Consider the following 17,257-nt stretch of genomic DNA (forward strand, 5'->3'; position numbering starts at 1 on the left):
CCTGCAGAAACAGGTACCTTTGCTGCTGTGAGTCCCAGGAAGCTTTCCCTGGGCTGCAGGAGTGGCCACTGGAGCACCAGGGTGGGAAACTGCTGAAGGAGAAGTTGTGCCACGTGTGTGGCTGACAGGAGATTGCAGCTGTGCTGCCCCAGTGCACAGCATCCTAACGGGAGCACCCCAAAGGAGACACCACCTTCTCCAACATTCACTCCCTTACACATTTGCCTGTGGATCTCTGTGCAACAAAGCACAACCACCCTTGGACACAGGGAGGATTTGCCTGCTGAACTAATCCCTGGAGAAGGCTCCTCCTCAGGCTGGGGAAGGAACCCAAGGCAAGGCAGCCAAGCCTGGCCCTTTTGTGTGTCATCTTAGAAGTGTAAGTGTTTATGTGCATGATTAATGTTTGATCATGCCTGGAACACGTGAACATGCTGACAACATTTATGTCACAACCGTATGCATTTAATAAGCATCTCATTTGAATTATTAATGTACAGGTCCCCCCAAAGTATTTTTGTGTTATAAACCCCATAATTTATCTAAGTACAAGCTGCAAGTTCGTAAATACAGCATTAAGAAGGTGGCTATTGCATAGCTGCTTTAACAAAATATCCTTTGTGGGTAAGATATATAGGCTTATTTGGAGAGGATTTAGCTGCTGGAGGAGGGCTTCTCCAAGGAAGTTATATGCTTCTGAGCTGCAGCAGACAGGGAATATAATTTTTTAGTTTGTCCTTCTTGTCAGTAGGAATCAGTTTGACCTGACTGTGCTGTCTGATCTGAGCATCTCCCCAGCCCATTGTTCACCAGAGGCAGATTTATAAAACATCTGTACAGGAAAGAGGCTGGAAGGGACACTTTGAGAGGAGAGCTGGATTAACAATTGATGTGCCAGTACACTGACTGAAAAGGAGGCAGTGAAAATACCCGGCCTGACAAGACTTGTGAGGAATCTTTTCCTTCCCAGGGTGCCTGGTGAGCAGCAGTCAGGACTGCACTGGAGAGGCAGAACAACGCAGCAAGGATGCAGTGCTGCAGCCAGGGAATGCTGGAGGCTGGAGCTGTTGTGCACAGGAAGCATTTTCCATTTACCATAATCTTCTCTGACGAGGGTCAGGCGTAGCAGCCGAGGTAACGCTCCGGGAGGGCTGTTCTGGGCAGCCCTGAGTGGGACACTGCACGTTGCACCCTTGTGTGTGTGTGACACACACAGGAAAAGTGCAGAAAGTATCTGTGAACTGCTAAAGGCACGTGAACCGTGCCCTTCTCAAGAACACTTGCTGACTGTTTATTGCTGACTGACTCTGCAGATTAAATTTGCATGAACAGCAAAAAGGAGTATGATGGGAGGGAACTTAACCTCAAAGAAACTCAGCAGCCGACACTTCGGATGTTTGAATTACATCGGAATCAAGCTCTTGATTAAATCTTAGCAATGTCAAAAGCTCAAAGCAGCAATTTTAATTGATGTCACTCCCCCCCCCCATGTTGCTGAATTAGCCCTTGCAATGTGCAGCACATCCGTGTCACTACATTAAATTTGCACGCAAAGAGGGGAGATTAGGCAATAAAGCCACGGGACAAACAGTGTGGAGTCAGGCATATCTTCTTGGCTTCGTTCACTACTGGGTGTTTTTTAAAAAGTGTTTCCAAATCTGAGAAAAACTGATTCCAGATGTGCTCATTTGAAGGATATAAAAATCACGCTAGCACCAAGATTTATCTGGATTCTGTGCTGTACCTGAATGGATAACTAGTCCCATCTTAAAAACAGAAGTGCTATGAACAATAAAAAGGCCACAGGCAAAGGTTTTAGTGCTTCCTTCCCATTAGCATCCTTTCTTCCCAGGTATTTTAGACTAACGTAGCTGGAGAATTCCTCTGAGGCTCCAGCACACTGAACCAGAGGGGCCTGGTAGGACGTGGGTCGCTTGTCTGGGCTGTCGGGGCTGGACCCGTCCGTGGGTCTCTCCCCGATGTACAGGAGGCTCCGCTCCCGCGTGTCCTGCTCCGTTTTGAAGAGTTCGTACTCGGTGTGGGGCAGCTTGATGCCCAGAGCCAAGCAGCCATTCGTGGCTGTTATATCCTGCTCCACCCCAGCACTCCAGGAGCTCGCCAGCCCACAGCTTCCAGGTTCTGAGGAGTTGAGCATCATCACCGTCACCTGGTCCATCGGCGTCACCCGAGCCTGGGTGACTTTGAAAGCCAGCTCGGTGCCGCCCCGCACCTTGGAGGAGGGGATGCCTTGGGAGTAGTGCCCAGAGGCGTAGATGGTGAAGGTGGGCTGTTTGCAGAGCGGGTCTGAGTAGTGATAGTAATACCCTTCCCAGGTGTGGTTGTTCCCGTGGAATATGAAGTACCTGGTGAGGAAGAGCACGGCGGGTCGGACCTCGCAGTGGGTGCTCACCCAGCTGCCGCTGAGCTGCATGGGCAGCTGGGCTCCGGCGGGGAGGATTGGTGGGTGGTGCTCATCAGCCCTGTATATAATCCCACAGGCTGGGCAAGGGTGCACGTGGTGCTGCAGGAGACAAAAAACGACTCTGTAAACTGATAGGCAAAAAAAAACCCTTTCAGAATATTCCAAAAGCTCGAACTCCCCCGGTCCACACCAGGGTGCTGCACTGCAGGGAGCCCGGCACGAGGCATCCGAGCAGATTAAGTGAGATAAAGCGCTGCCCTGGCTCTTTGCTATTCTGGTAGCTGAAGGACAGAGGGCTGTGTCCTGCGGCTGCCCCGTGCAGGGCCGCTGAGGACAGGCCGAGGGAGGAGGGCAGGGCATGGCAGAGCTGCTGCCAGGGCAGGGAACGCTCCCCCGGGACATCCCACCACTTTTCCAGGGCAAGCTGGGTGAGGATGGGGGTGCTGGGAGGTGTCAGCTCCACCACGGCGTTTCTGCACCGGTTCAGAACAATGACACAGTGTTTTTGGCAATGGAAAAGGCTGTGAAACCTTCCCGTGGGGAGGCTCCTGTGCCTGTGCTGCACCGCGGTGAAGGAGCCTCTCCAGGACAGCCAAAATCCCGGCGTGTTCTGCTTCTCCTTCACCCCATTCCTGCCCGTGCTCCCACATCCAGGGCTGTGTGTGAGGACCAGGATGGGGCAGGTGGGGAGGGAGAAGGACAGAGGGCTTTCCCAGCAGCCAGGATGGGAGAAGAAAAGGACCCACTGCAGAAGGAGGCCCTGACCTTGGCTCCCCCTCCTGTGCTGCCTGCAGAGCTCTGAGTCAAACCAGCCCTGCCCCTGATCCGCTGCCAGCAGGGGTTTTTTGTAGCCTGGAATTTTTTCTTATACTTCATATATCACAACTGGTTTATTTTTAAATAAGCAGGGTTTGAACATTATATAATTTTCTAGAACACGAGCTAATCTTTACTGAACTGTCATAGGCAAGAAGGTTAAATAACTCAGTAGTTAACTGTAGGGTGGGTAATTTACATGCAAGTTGATTGGAGTCTACTGTAATTTAGTCATTTTCAGCTTGCTTTACTGCTACTGTCACGTTAATGAGTGCTGACAGTACACAGTACATTATGGCTAAATAATCCCAGAAGTTGGCAAATATATATGCTCTCCTTAGGCAGGAAATTCTTTGATAATGAAAGGTAATTTGGGGAGAATGGGTTTCTTTAAAACAGATATAAATTTAAGGGAAAAAGAGTGGTATTTTCGTAAAGAGAGTTAAAAAATAATTCCTAACATAGCTGTGTAACTCACCAGCAAAGGCAAATGGATGTCAATTCAGAGAAAATAAAAAGAAGTAAAAATTCTGTGCTCAATAAAATTATCACTACAGACATGGAGCCAAAAATCTTACTTGCTTAAACCAGTTGTGTGAAGTTATTTCTAATATATGGCAGCTTCTAATTATCGCCAAGTGGTGACATCATGTGTGGGTCCATTGGAGAGCTGTTGCCTGATTAATTACAGGGCTACTTTCAGAGAGTGAATTTCAGTATCTTTAGGTTTGGTTTTAAATTAACTTTTAAAAGTGTTTATGTTTACCATCTGGTTTTGCTCATATATATGGTTTTGGCCCGAGATAACACAAGTTTAACCAATTTGAGAATGTTGCTTTTGAGAGGGAGAGGGGTGTTGCTCTGTGTTTTTCAGAGTTCAGTTGGTGCAGTTCAGGGAAATGTTGGGGAAATGTTGCCCCAAAATAGTTTTTTTCCCAGTTATTTCCATTCTATCTGGTAAAGTTCAGAGAGGGTTTTTTCATCCCGTCTCACTGCTCAATCATTTCTGAATTGATCAGTTGTGATTCAGATGGAAAGGTGCTTTCCTGGGAATAAACTGACCTGCTGTAAAATATAAAATAAAATAGAATAAAAGGCCAGCAAGTCTCCTGCTCAGTTTTACGTACATCAGAACGGAAGTTTGATTTCTGTGTAATAACATAATTGTATTGGGGGCAACTGCCTCTGCTAATGGCGTTACACCGGGGACTGATGAGTTACTGGCAGATGGTGCTGCCTCGCTCCTCTCCCCCTGAGCACCCCCCAAGGAGGGAAGGAGAGGGCAGGAAGATGAAGGACAGAGCAGGCAGCTCTAACGACGTGCAGCCCGAAGCCTCCATGGATTTCGGTGTGGCAAAATAGGAAACAGCATTTCCTAGGAAAACATGGAGCCAAAGCAAGGCTGTTAACTCCAGGCCCACGCCAATGCAGGCTCGTTTCCCGTGTTGGTTTTGCTGAGCTTTCACCCACCCCAGTCCCACTCTGTCAGGAAGGGAGAGGGTGAACCCCACGTGCTGCAGAGCACCCAGGAACATGCACCAGCAGCCCCACACTGCCTCACCCTCGTGTCCTTAGGACAGGGGGGCAAAGTGCAGCAGGCACTACTCAAACAGCAAGGAAATAAACGCTGGCAAAGCCTGTGACCCGGTGAGGGGACCATGTAAAGGCCCCATCCTTACCACGGCGCTCTGCAGGGGTCGCTGGTAACCGGTGGGGCGGTAGTGGAGCCTCTCCACCCAGTCCGTGTGGATGTCCCCCAGGTACAGCTCCTCCACCAGCTGGCTCCCGCTCTGCCCCGGCTGCAGCAAGGGCTGGTAGTGCTTCTCCACCCGCACCAGGCTCAGCTCGTGCATGGCAAAGCCCAGGGCGGCCGTGCAGTCGCGCTCCGTCTTGGCGCTCAGCAGTTCGTAGAGGGCTCCGGGGGCCCAGGCGCGCCCCGGGGGCAGGAACCCCCCGCAGCCCTGCCCGGAGGTCTGGTTGATCCAGGAGGCCACCTCCCGCATGGCCCTCTGGCTGTGGAACACGATGCCGACCTTGTGCAGGTGGTAGTCGGCCTCGGTGGCGCCGCGGGTGATCCAGGAGGCCTGGCGGAGCCGCAGCTTGCCCTTGATGACCAGCGTGTAGGAGGGGTCGCGGCACGAGGGGTCCCAGTAGTAGAACTGGAAGGCCTTGAAGAGCCGGTTGGCGTAGAACAGGTAGGAGCGGGTGAGGAACTCGGGCCCCGGCCGCACCTCACACCTGCGGGAAAGGCCGTCCTGAGCCGTCGGGGTGCGCGGGGTGAGATCCCTCCCCGGGCCGTGGGGGGACAGGGGACAGCACAGGGCCGGGAGCAGCACCGTGGGCAAGAGCCTCCCACACCTGGTGGCCACTCTTGGGTGATTTTAATGGGCATCTGCTACCAAAATGTGAGAGTGCTGGATACAGGACCTGTCTTGGGCGGGCGGGAGGCCTGGCAGGGGCTGGGGCGCATTCCCAGGAGAACTGGGTGCCCTCCCAGGGTTTTAGGGTCACCTTTCCAGGGGGGTTAGGGGGATGCCTTGCTGGGGTCAGGGTTTGGTGGTGCTTTACCCGGGGCTTTAGGGACACGTTTCCAGTGATCAGGGGCGTATTGTCAGGGTCTGGGGGAGCGTTCCGGTTCCAGGGATGCCTTCCCAGGGTTGGGGGTGCCTGCCCGGGGTCCGGGGGTGCCTTACCCGGTGGAGACCATTCGGCCCTCCAGGCGGGGGCGGCAGCCCGCGCTGCGATCCTGGCGCCGTCCTGCAGGGTGGCGAGCTGCTGGCGGCACCGCGGCTCCCAGCGCAGGGGCGGCTCCGCGGCCGCGCAGCTGCGAGGACAGGGAAGGGACAGGGACAGGGACGGGGACAGGGACGGGGACAGGGACAGGGACAGGGACAGGGAAAGAGGGAGAGGGAGCGGAGTCAGCACTGCGGGGCCGGCACCGACCGCCGAGGGCCCCGAGCGGCCGGAGAACACACCCCCAGACGGGTGAACTCTCAGCCCTTAGCTCAGGGCACAGGTTTTTCTTTTTCGCTCAGGTTTTCCCACTTGAGTTTCATCTGAATCCAACTGTTTTTCAGACGAAATCTTCAAATAAAACCGAGCGCTCTTTGTTCATGTTCTCTTTCTCTCTCTCTCCCTCCCGGGCTATTGTTGAGGCAGTGACTGGAACATGGAATTACAGCATGGGAACATTGGCCTCGCCTGTCGCCCGCCATAAGGACAGTAATTCTGTCACTTACCTCATTTCCCATAACAACGGATGTTATTGGCTTAGGGAATGTGTGAACACTCAGCTAAATCCTGAAGACCTTTGCATGCACACACACACATGTACATATATTCCTATATATTATTCACTCTACTTAAGCTAACCTCTCTGGCGCTCACCGTGGGCTTGCTTCACTAAGAAATTTGGGATTTGCCTCTTCATAACACCACGGAATGAGCTCTCAGGGAAGCTCCTTCTGACACCCCACCAATTCTCTGCTGTCCTACAACTGCCCTGTCTGGCAGAGCCCAGTCCCTGGTCCCGGTGGTGCTCAGCCCAGCCAGGGGTTTATGAGCCCAGGTAGGGTTTGCTTGCTCCAGCTGTACTTTGCAATTTACCCAGGAGTGTGCTGGACATTTTCAAGCCAGCCTTTATTCACTCCATACCAATGTGAGGACACAGGTTGATTTCCAGCCTGCCTATCAGCTGGAACAAAAGATCCAACATCTATATTCCCTTCCCACGGAATGACGATGTGAAATGTTTGCACACCCTGTACCTCAGTCCAGAAGCTCAAGACAGAGTAACAACTGCTCATCTTAGTCCCTGTGTGCCACATATGTACCTTGATATATAACCTGAACCATCCTGTGATCCTTACAGGGAGATTTGCCTAAACCAGACCTTTCACTGGGAAGAGAAACCCTAAACCATCTGACTGCATGTGAGAGAAGGGACAGGTGAGATCATGCAGGGCTTGGAGAGTGTAATCACCTTCCTAACAAGTGTTTGTGGATGAACCTGGCACAGACAGATCTGCTGCAAACCATGGGCAAACTACGAGCCGTTGAGCAATGTCAGCAGAATTCCCTGGCTCACGAGCTCGGGATGGAACACAAATATAAACAGGGTGAGAATCACAGCTGGGATCTGCCAGGGAGGTTCCCCAGATCTCCATAGCCAATTTGTTCTGAGACAGGAGTTTCTCATCCCTGGCATCAACATATCCTCCACACAGGGTTAAATGCCTGTTACAGATCTCCCACATCCAAGTTTGTCACAAACAAAGCCCCAGACCAAGTCAAGTGGGAATTTGGTAATTAAACTGCTGTTTAAGTCAGAATGTGTGACAAAGCAGAGGGATTCCCACTCAAACAGTATTTTGTTATCAATCTAGTAACACATAATTGTCTGATGGACAAATTCAGTCACTCCACTGTGGCACCACCATATGCAGAGGGTTTACATGTCACAGTAGCAGGATCCTTCAAATGTATTTGTGTAGGCTGAAGCACACAAACCACGAGACTACCACGAGAGTAAACACATGGAAAGTGAAGCCCCCAGAGAAGCAGCAGAGCAGTACCAGAAGCAGCCCAAAGGCCATGGAAACCAGTCTTGGATTTCTGGTACCTTGCTATGCACTGCACTAGAGTGAACCAGTGGGAAAGGCACATTATTAGTGTTCAGGGCTCTTTTTGGAGCAGAGTCACAATTCTATAGTTCTCACTGTCTTTAAGGGCTGGACATGGAGAGCGGGCACATCCAACTCCTTCACAACTGCTTGCACTAGTGCTTCCTAAGATGCAGTTCTTGTGAGTCTTCATATGAAAATAGGAAAATATTGGATGACAAGACCCGTTGCTATTAGCTAAACCTTTAGTTTGGCAGCTGCAGTGTGTGTGAGGCTGCCCCATGAGTGCCAATTTAGTAGAGCCATTAGGAGCTGGGCATCTCCATCCTCATCCCAGTTCTGCCAGGACTTTGCTCTGTGATCCCGTGTGCTCCCTACTCCCAGGGCTCTTTTTTTACTCGTGTGCAGAATGTGCCAAGTTTCATCTGACTGCCCTGAGAGGCCCAATTACTGGCAAAGCTTTTGGAGAGCCATCAGAACAAGGGCAGTCCAAAACTGAACCACACTTCAAACAAACAAGAAATTATTATCCTAGAGAATCCAATAAACTGAAATAACTATATTTGTATTAGAGGCAATGGACATAAGGGTCAGATTTGCTCTTGCCCATAACCACAGAATGACCCCAGAGGTGTCAGTGCAATATATAGCTACATAGTGTATAGCTATAGAATATACACAATATAACCCCTTTTTCAACTCTCTAACTGTGCTCTGTGTATGTTTATTGCAGCAGAAGCTTCAATATCTGACTGAACCCTTAGTGCTACTTTTGGCAGAAGCACTAAAAGTCTGCATTGTTTGGGAGCACAGACACTTTGGCAGTGCAGTCACTGCATTTTGACACATTCAATAGAAAAGGGAATTTTTATAATCTGGATCAAACTCCACGGGGAAAGAAAAAAAAAAAAAAAAAGGAAAAAAAGCCTCCAGAATGTAAATATTTGACATGATGGGAATTCCTAGGGATTTTGTCTTAATTGTACACAAGGCTCCAAGCTGGATGCATCCTCAAACCAAAACCTATTGGCTGGTGTCCAAATCTTGTGCCTGCTTTTTTCTCTCAATTACTCCAGCTCAGCCCCACCAGATCCAAACATCCTTTCAAGCTGGAAAATTTCAGTTCCAGCCCTAAAATCTGTAGTTAGGGCACATCTCTATTCCAAGAGCAGCATAAAGTGGCTGTCACTCATATGTCACTCTGTTACTCAGCCCCCGGTGAAGCACATCAGAGCAGCTCCTCTGTCTTAAGAGAGACACAAATTAACTGCTCTATAGAGTTCTTGGGCAGGAGGAAGGAATTATTCACAATTCATCTTTGAGACAAAAATACTCATTCATAGGAAAATCTAAAAAACTCCCCGGCTGTGATCTCTTCCCCTCGCTCTTATCCCGTCTGTCTGTATTGATTAACCACAAGCGTTTCCAGAGAGCTCCTCAGCCCAGAAACTAGACAAAACAGGGTCTTTTTCCAGCTTTTCAGTGCGTGCTGCATCCCAAGGACTGGCCCAAAGTCTCTGAGCAAGGGGGCTGCACAAACACTCCAGCAACCAGGAATGGCAGGACCTGGAACGGCCGCTCATCCCCGCGATCGGCACAAACTGGGTCAAGCCTTGGGACAGCACGGTGGCAAATACTGCCCAGCTACTCCAGTGCTCATTTGTACAGGACCCACAGCATCAAATGATGGAAAGGCAGAAGTGGAAATTCCCCACAAAATAAATTTTGGTAAAGCTAAGATGAAAGATCCCAAGCCTGGGAATGAGAGCCTGCCAGTGGGGTTGTGCTACACGAGGGCTGTGTGCTCCAGATTCAGACCCACTTCTCACTTTCAAAGGAAATAAAACATCAACCAAGAGATAAATACTGCAATATTCCTTGTTGGAAACAAATCTTGTTTGTGTTCCTCCAAGCAGATTGACTTTGGAAAAAAGCAAAGTTGAGTCACACATCTGTTTCTTCATAAATGGAGGAGAAAATGCATATATTACAGTTTGCACCAAGTTAGTTACTGTAGATCAGCTCTTCTCCAGAGCTAGATTGCTAAATCTGTTGCATGTTATTGCCTCCTATGGCCAGAATTTATTATTCCCATTTATAATTCTAATGTTTCAGTTAGTCACCCATTCACAGGGATAAGATCAGGGCCTGAAGTCATGGAGCATTACACATTTCTTCATTTAGAGATGACATAAAACCTTTGATATTTTCTGAGGAATGTTCAGATTGGAAAGAAATGGACGATAAGGAACATATCAATATGTTCTGCATAAGCGAATTATACTTTTCCACACAGACTTCACTAACAGAGCAAAACAGTGTTTCCTTAGCATTTTTCTCTCCTGAGAGCACGTAGAGTGGATTTTGGGTTAGCCACTAAAGGAATAAGCATTCTTTTAAAAGCAAACAAAATGGTTGTATTTAGCAAATCAATTTTTCTTGCATTTGTGTGCAGATCAAGTTAGTGGTGCTTTTAATTCATTCAGAATAAGGCATTCCCAAGAGAACAGCTGTGTGGAATGAGATACATTTTATATTATGATATAAAGTTATAAAACTTAAATAACACCCACTGGGGGTGGAAAGCTGTATCACAGCAGAACCTTGCATTTTGCCTATCTGCAAACTGAACCCAGTTCAGGAGAGGACTTAAGCACATGCTTAAGTCTAATTGGTTTCAGTGAAACTTAAGCATATGCTTGAAATTAAGCCAGTACGTGAGCATTTTTCCTGATTAGTAATGCCTCCCTGAACTGGAGCCAGAATGTGGTCAAGTGGTTGAGGGAGGATGCCAGTGCTTTCACTGGAGTACTGTTTGGCTTCTGGAAAAGTATTTCTATTATTCATCCTTTCTCTCATTTGTCTGTAAAAAGGGTATATTCACATATAGCTGTTTCACCAGTCTGGTGCTCAGTTCATGCTATTTATAAAATGCTTTAAATTCACTGGATGTTTCTCAGTTCTGCTTTCTGGGCTGGCACAGTAACTGTGCTGTATGGGAACTATCATTGCAGAGCATCACCTTGGGTTTCCTGTGCACAGCAGAGCATAATCATGTATGAAATTCTGCAGATCCTCGGAGGAAACTTGGCCGACTCAAAATCCCAAGTAGCTCAGGATTTTAGAGAAGTTTTCAAAACATACTTTCACCACATACTTGTAGCACAATAGCAAGTGGGCTCAGACATCATAGTCTATGGCTTCAGCCTAGCTTTGTTCTGAGGCTGTGACCGTTGTCTGATTTGTCTCATGTCCACAGTTAAAATAGTGAAGGACTTGTGGTGAGTTGCCTGGAGGGTTTTAAGGCACTAGAGAAGTAAATATTTTGCTCTTGGAAACATGGAATCGTGTGTTTCTCTTGTAAGTGTCGTGTCCAGCAATAGATGACAAGACAGATGGGATTTGTGGTAGGGTGGTGGAGGAAAGAGAAATACCTCAAAGATCTTCTTCAGTATAAACTACATTTGAATAAAATGGCTTCTAAAAACTGTCCTCTCTGGCTCTTCACCCCAAAAAACCCAGGCCTAGCTCTGTGAATGAAATTCAAGAGCTTGATCCCAGTTTCACTGGAGTGGGTAAACAGGAAAGGTCCCGTGACTGTACCAACACAGCATCAGCAGCTTGTTTAGAAGCTGCCCATCCCCACAGACTGACAGTAAACACTCCATTTGGAGAAAGAAGGGATACCAAGGAGAAATAGGATAGGGAATATCATGGAATTATTTGAGTTGGAAGGTACCTTACAGATCATGATATTCCCAAATGTGGTGAACTAAGCAAGACATGTAAGAGCTGGCATAGAGGACACGTGATGACAAATGAAAGCACGAGGGGCGGATGCGAGTTCATCTTCCCAAGAGATCTACAATTCATGGTAACCAAAACACCACCATCTTCAGCTACACAGAGATCTACTCACAACACACTTGCTGTCCTGACAGATACAGGAGCCATTTCACTTCATGTTCCTCCCAGAAGATGTTCTGCAGACTTGGAAAGATGGGGGTCTCTGTTTTTTCCACAGCTAAATTGGTCAGTGCCAAAAGACTGGAGAACAGCTGAGCAATTCCATCCAACCTTACTGAGAAAAATAAATGGGTTCAGCCTACACTAACATACCTTGGCTTGTGTTAAACTTTGATTGGTATTGCCACATAAGTTTGGCACAGGCAAATATATAACCAAAACCCAAAAGAAAATGAAGGAAAGAAGGGTGATGCTAGAGCTTTTTTCTTTGAAAACTGCTGAAAGTTTGAATTTCAACTTGGTGAGATAGGTGAGACCATAGTGAGATGACCTCAAACCCCCAGGTACCTGAACAGTGAGAACACATGAAGGAAAGCATTTGTTTGCAAAACCAAAAGCAAGCAAACTCAGTCCAAGGCTGAACAATACCCGGGGGGTACTATCACAGCTCAATTAAATTGTTAGAATTGTGGAATTCACATTCTGACCAAATGGATATATTACATCTATCTTCCTTAATTTAGATGAGTTGGAAACTCATTAGAAGAAACAGCACACGGATGTGGAATTAATGCCACACTGACATTCTGAATGCATAGAGCACCCATGCAGGTTTTGGCAACCCCCTCACACCCCTGCCCAGACACTTTATTAGTGGCTATCGTGGCCATTTGTAATAGTGATGGCTAAGCATTTTTTTCTCCTGGAGTGCTTTGAAGAACGGAACAAGTAATCAGCCATGGCTTGGCTATAAAATGTCAACCTCATTTCAAACGTCTAAATCACTCACATGGACCATGAGCGCAGAGAGGACCACCCACCACATAATATTAACATAAATACAGCATTTACCCAAAGCAACTGGAACTGGAGGGAGTTGAGAGTAGAACAACAAAAAATGGTGAGGGGGTGGGAGGGATTGGGTTACGAAGCAAGATTAAAAGAGCAGAGCACATGTAGCCTGGCTGAGCTAGATGGACATGATAACAGCCTATAAATATTCACAAAGCACAAACACCAAGGAAGGGAAGGAATTTCTTGCAGCGAATAAAGAGATTCTGTTGGGAGTGAATGAAGAGAGGAAAAACATGTGGTTCGTATGTGGGGTGAACTTCTCGAGGCACAGTATTGTAGGCAGGGCAAGTCCACTTGCTTGGCAGGATTTTGAGGGATTGAGCAAAGCATGAGTTCAGCGGGGAAGAACCCGCTCTTGGCAGGGAGTTGGCGGGATAATCTGAGTGGCCTTTCAGTCTCCCACTGCCATGGAGCCATCCCAGCTCCCCGCTCCCACGGGAGACAGCTGCTCTCCTGTGTGAGCACATTGTTCACTGTCCTGCTCATCAAAATCACTGCCTGGCTCCTCTGGGACTAGAAATGAGGCATTTAGGTGTGCAGAGACAGAAGCAACTGCAAGAGGTACTAAACTGCTGGACACAGCTGGGAATCCCAGCAGGTCCCTGCAATGTCAAGTGCTCACCGTTGAAAATCTAAATCCAGGAAATGAGGTTATAAACCCACTAAAGCAGGAAGGATCCTTTTGTTCTCTCCTTATTTAACACCTAACACAACAGGACTCTTGGCGCTGCTGCAAGGATACTGTTTACAGTAATAAAACCAGGATCTAATAGGATCTAATAGGCTGAGGCTACTTGGCTCCTGAGAAGCCAAGGATGAGAAGGGCATTCCAAAGCAGTCATAGCAGAGATACCCTCAGGAACATAAAGCTCTGCAGAAAGGTGGTAAACTGATCCAGAGCCCACACCAGAAACACACACACATGTTTAACTTAGAGCCACAAGTGACCACAGAAAAAGGTCTTACTTGTTCAGCTGAAGCACAGAATTAAAGCTACTCCTAACATGTGTTTTGGGGTCTGGGTGTGGTTTCTAGATAGCCTGAAATTTCAGTCTACTGTTTTGCCTGTCAGCATTAGCCAAGTCTTGATGTGTTCCAGTTCTCCTAAACTCTGCCGACAGATGCTGAAATCAAAGTTGACATTCAACCTACGCGCTGCATAATCTAATAACGGCACTCGTGCTACTCAAAGCTAACAAAACCTGGGAGCTTTTCTGCAGCAAAACTTTCCTGTCGTTTTTGGGTTTATCTCTCTTTTCCAGGCAGTCTAACTGGGAAAAGTGATTTTTATTTTCTCCGAAAAGCTTTAAAAATAATATGTCATTGTGTTTTTGTATCGCCGGGGGAGATCCAAGCTGTAACCTGCCATGTCCAGCACTTGTGGATTTAGTAAGAGTGTGAACAAGGTGAATCCAATTGTCTCAGTGGGGAGCTTGGTGTATACATTGATCCCAGAGTGCGGGGTGAAAACCTGCTTCCAAAGGCCTCACTCTTTGAGTTAGACAAGGCCAAAATGTCACACATTTGTCAGTGTTTCTTATTAACCCAGGAGAAACCGTGGGGGACTTTTTCAGTGCTTGACTAAATGGGTACACTCAAGTTTAAAGCATTATTTTAAAATCTAAACTGTAGCAAATCTCTTCAAACAGTCTGTGGTGAGACTCCTCCTGCTGATTTATGTCCCATCACACCAGCTGTAAGTCAAGAGCTGTTGTTGCACTGATCCAACTGTCTATCTAACAGTGCCACAGGAGCTGAGCTTCTCTGCTGCATTCTCAGTTTCAATTGAATTCAAACTGTGATGATTTAATAAGCTATTCAGTAAAAATTAGAAAACATCAATATGAGAGACACGATTATCACACCATGACCCTGCTAAAACTCAAAAATAATGATGGATTTCAACCCTCTTATCACTTCATACTCTGGAGCTTTGGCATTTCAAACAGACATCAGACAGAGAAAAAGAACTTGTCTAATTTTGCATTTTAGAGCATAAGACCTTTTAACTCCTTAAAGAAAAATACCCCACAGATTGCAGATTACTAACCCCTCAGATCTTACACAACTTAAGATGGGAAGAGAAGGAGCTGTTCTATGAATCATATTTTCAGTTTCTGGCAGCACTCTTAGCCTACAGAAGAAGGGTTACACATTGAAATTCTCACGTTCTCACTGTCACTTTCTTGGGATTATTATATCTGAGATACAACATCGTAAAAATCAGGAAGTTTCTCTTCTTTCACACCTTTATCTTCCTCAGCAAATGTGAGAAAACCAAAGCACTTGTGTAAGAGCATTGTATAGGTGCTTCCTAATTGTGAGGTTGATTTGAGCAGTGATTGTATCTCATCCATGAAAGCATTGTCTTTATGGATGACATATGCTGTGTTGTGGGGAAACACAGGATCCCACTGAAAGCAAAATCTCTTTCCAAACTTTGTTCTGCCAGATGCAGCCTCCCCTAGCATTGGATTGCAGCTTTGGTTTTCTTCACAGCAATTTCTGGCTTTTGAAAATCTCCTTACTCAACAATTTGTGCTTGTGGGGAAAATATAGAAACCACACGATATTTTTTTCACTTGTGCTTTTTTTTTTTTACTTCTCAGCCCTGTTTTTATCTATATCCATATACTTTGAAACGTGGCTAACCTATAATTATTGGAAGAACAAATAGAGTCATATCACACAATCTGGCATGACACGCTAGTTGTTGATTTTTTTTGGCCAGCTTGAGAAATGAGGAAGAAAAACCGCCAACTTGGTAAAAATAAATTAGCTAAGTAAATATTACCCAAATAAACATTTGAACCAAAGACAATGACGTTGGTTTAATAGTAACTACAGATTTATGCATGAGTAAATACACACATCTCTATATTGAATGTAGTACTATCACTTATGGGGTTCTCTTGCTAATCTCATAACTGAATGCAACTGGTGATCTTACCTCAACACTGTCATTTCCAAACTTAAAAATAAACATTGGAAGCAAGAATAGATCTTTTATGTTAAAACCGTGCTGGAGAAGCTACACATGAAAAATATCAGCGTGGTGTTATTGGAATGTAAAGACTTTAATGAAAGCTTAGGTAAAACTCAGCAAGTCTCTGGGGACATTTCCAGGAATGAGCGATTCTTTTCTGGAGGAGACTCCAAAATCAGATCCAGTTACCTAACTAAAGTGCCTTTACAACTAATTATGCACTGGTGTCATGCTCATGCTGATTTTCAGCTTTATGCAAAATGCAGAATGCCAGTCTTGCTCACAGTGAAGTCACTGGCAAACCTTGCTTTGATTTTAATGAGTTCTGGGTCTGACTTAACTCTTTAAATAGTTGTCTTAAGGTCCAGTTTCTGTTCTTACCGAAATCATTGGAAATTCTCTCACTGATATCAGACACAAGAAGCAGAGGGTTTAAGTTAGACTGAACTAAAAGAAATTGTATGGGAATTGAAGAAAGTATTCTAATTAGACTTCAGTGACTAATCTTACATAGTGCAGTATAACAGAGCAGAGCAACTTGAACTAATAAAATACACAGAGAATACACATTTCTCAACCTGTTAAGCCTTATCATTGTGAACAACACATGGCAAGACCCTGCAAAAGGAGAACAGAAAAGTTACCCTACAGAAGTGCCATGCTCAGAGATTTCTTCCTCTGGTTTGGTCCTTTACACTTTATGCAAGTAACATCCAATAGCTGTCACTACATGATTGTTTTGCAATGACCATTAAACTAAGCCCTGAGTTGGAGAGGCAGGTCAGTGTGATATTTTGCTGCCCAAAGCCTCAGAGGAGTGAACTAAGTGGCAGAAAGGAAGCTAGCAGGAACCCAGGTGCCTGGATTTCCAGTGTCCAGACTGCACAGGGCCCTCAGGGACATCCTCCCACCCTTCCTTTCACCTGCCCCTTCTGTCCAGGGATACTGAGTTCTGCTTTGGATTTCTTAGGAAAATACTGCCTGAGGATGGAGGAGCCTCCCTCAGGCTCTGCTCCTTGTTGTAAACAGAAATAATTTTGTGCTTTTTTCACAGCACAGTTGCCTTTGTTCTCCCATATGGTCTCTTAAGCCAGAACCTTTTCTTCTGAAACTGGTCCAAGAACTGTGGGGTTGAAAGATGCCTTTTTGAAAGGGAGCCACAAAGATGCAGCCTGTGCTGCTCCGAGGGTCTGTCTGCACAGCTGGGGCTCAGTGTCATGTCCCTGGAACAGGAGACTACTTATGAGGTTACCCCTTGCCGGGGCAGGTGCTGGGTCCTCCTGGGGGTAATACCGAACTCTCAGTGAGAATCACCCCTAAGCCCTTCCTGCCCTAAACTCCGCTCACCGCGCACCGCGCTCCGGACCGGAGCAAGCTGTGGCGGCAGAGGGGATGCCCGGCAGAGTTTCTGGGGAGGGGGCAGCGACCCCCACCACTTTGGAAGCCCCAGGTGGGAGGCAGAGGCTGAGCCCCAGCCCAGCACCGCCCTGGGCAGCTCAGCACCGTCCCGCCAGCCCTTCTGGCATCCCCGCCCGGCGCTCACTCAGAGGGGGGCACGGGAAGGGTCAGTCCCCCCTCCCGGTCCCACAG

The 17,257-nt window shown here is 47.1% G+C and overlaps 1 protein-coding gene across 1 annotated transcript; it reads right to left on the minus strand.

Annotated features, from left to right (window-relative positions):
* Window positions 1-102: 102 nt before the first annotated feature.
* APCDD1L (APC down-regulated 1 like) lies at window positions 103-6,489 on the minus strand. Its single transcript, XM_029960391.1, has 4 exons — window positions 6,478-6,489; window positions 5,932-6,062; window positions 4,918-5,476; window positions 103-2,521 (listed from the first exon to the last, which is right to left on the minus strand). The coding sequence occupies exons 1-4, from the start codon at window positions 6,487-6,489 to the stop codon at window positions 1,757-1,759; spliced, it is 1,467 nt and encodes a 488-aa protein (XP_029816251.1). The 3' UTR covers window positions 103-1,756.
* Window positions 6,490-17,257: the final 10,768 nt, after the last annotated feature.

Source organism: Manacus vitellinus, unplaced genomic scaffold (assembly GCF_001715985.3).
Source record: "Manacus vitellinus isolate BGI_N305 unplaced genomic scaffold, ASM171598v3 scaffold_26_pilon, whole genome shotgun sequence".
NCBI lineage: Eukaryota > Metazoa > Chordata > Aves > Passeriformes > Pipridae > Manacus > Manacus vitellinus.

Excerpts from the sequence above, each read along its gene's own strand:
- APCDD1L (XM_029960391.1), bottom strand. Across the intron at positions 5,477-5,931 it reads GGCCGAATGGTCTCCACCGG|GTGTGAGGTGCGGCCGGGGC; the intron begins GTAAGGCACCCC and ends CCTTTCCCGCAG. Across the intron at positions 2,522-4,917 it reads GACCCCTGCAGAGCGCCGTG|CACCACGTGCACCCTTGCCC; the intron begins GTAAGGATGGGG and ends TGTCTCCTGCAG.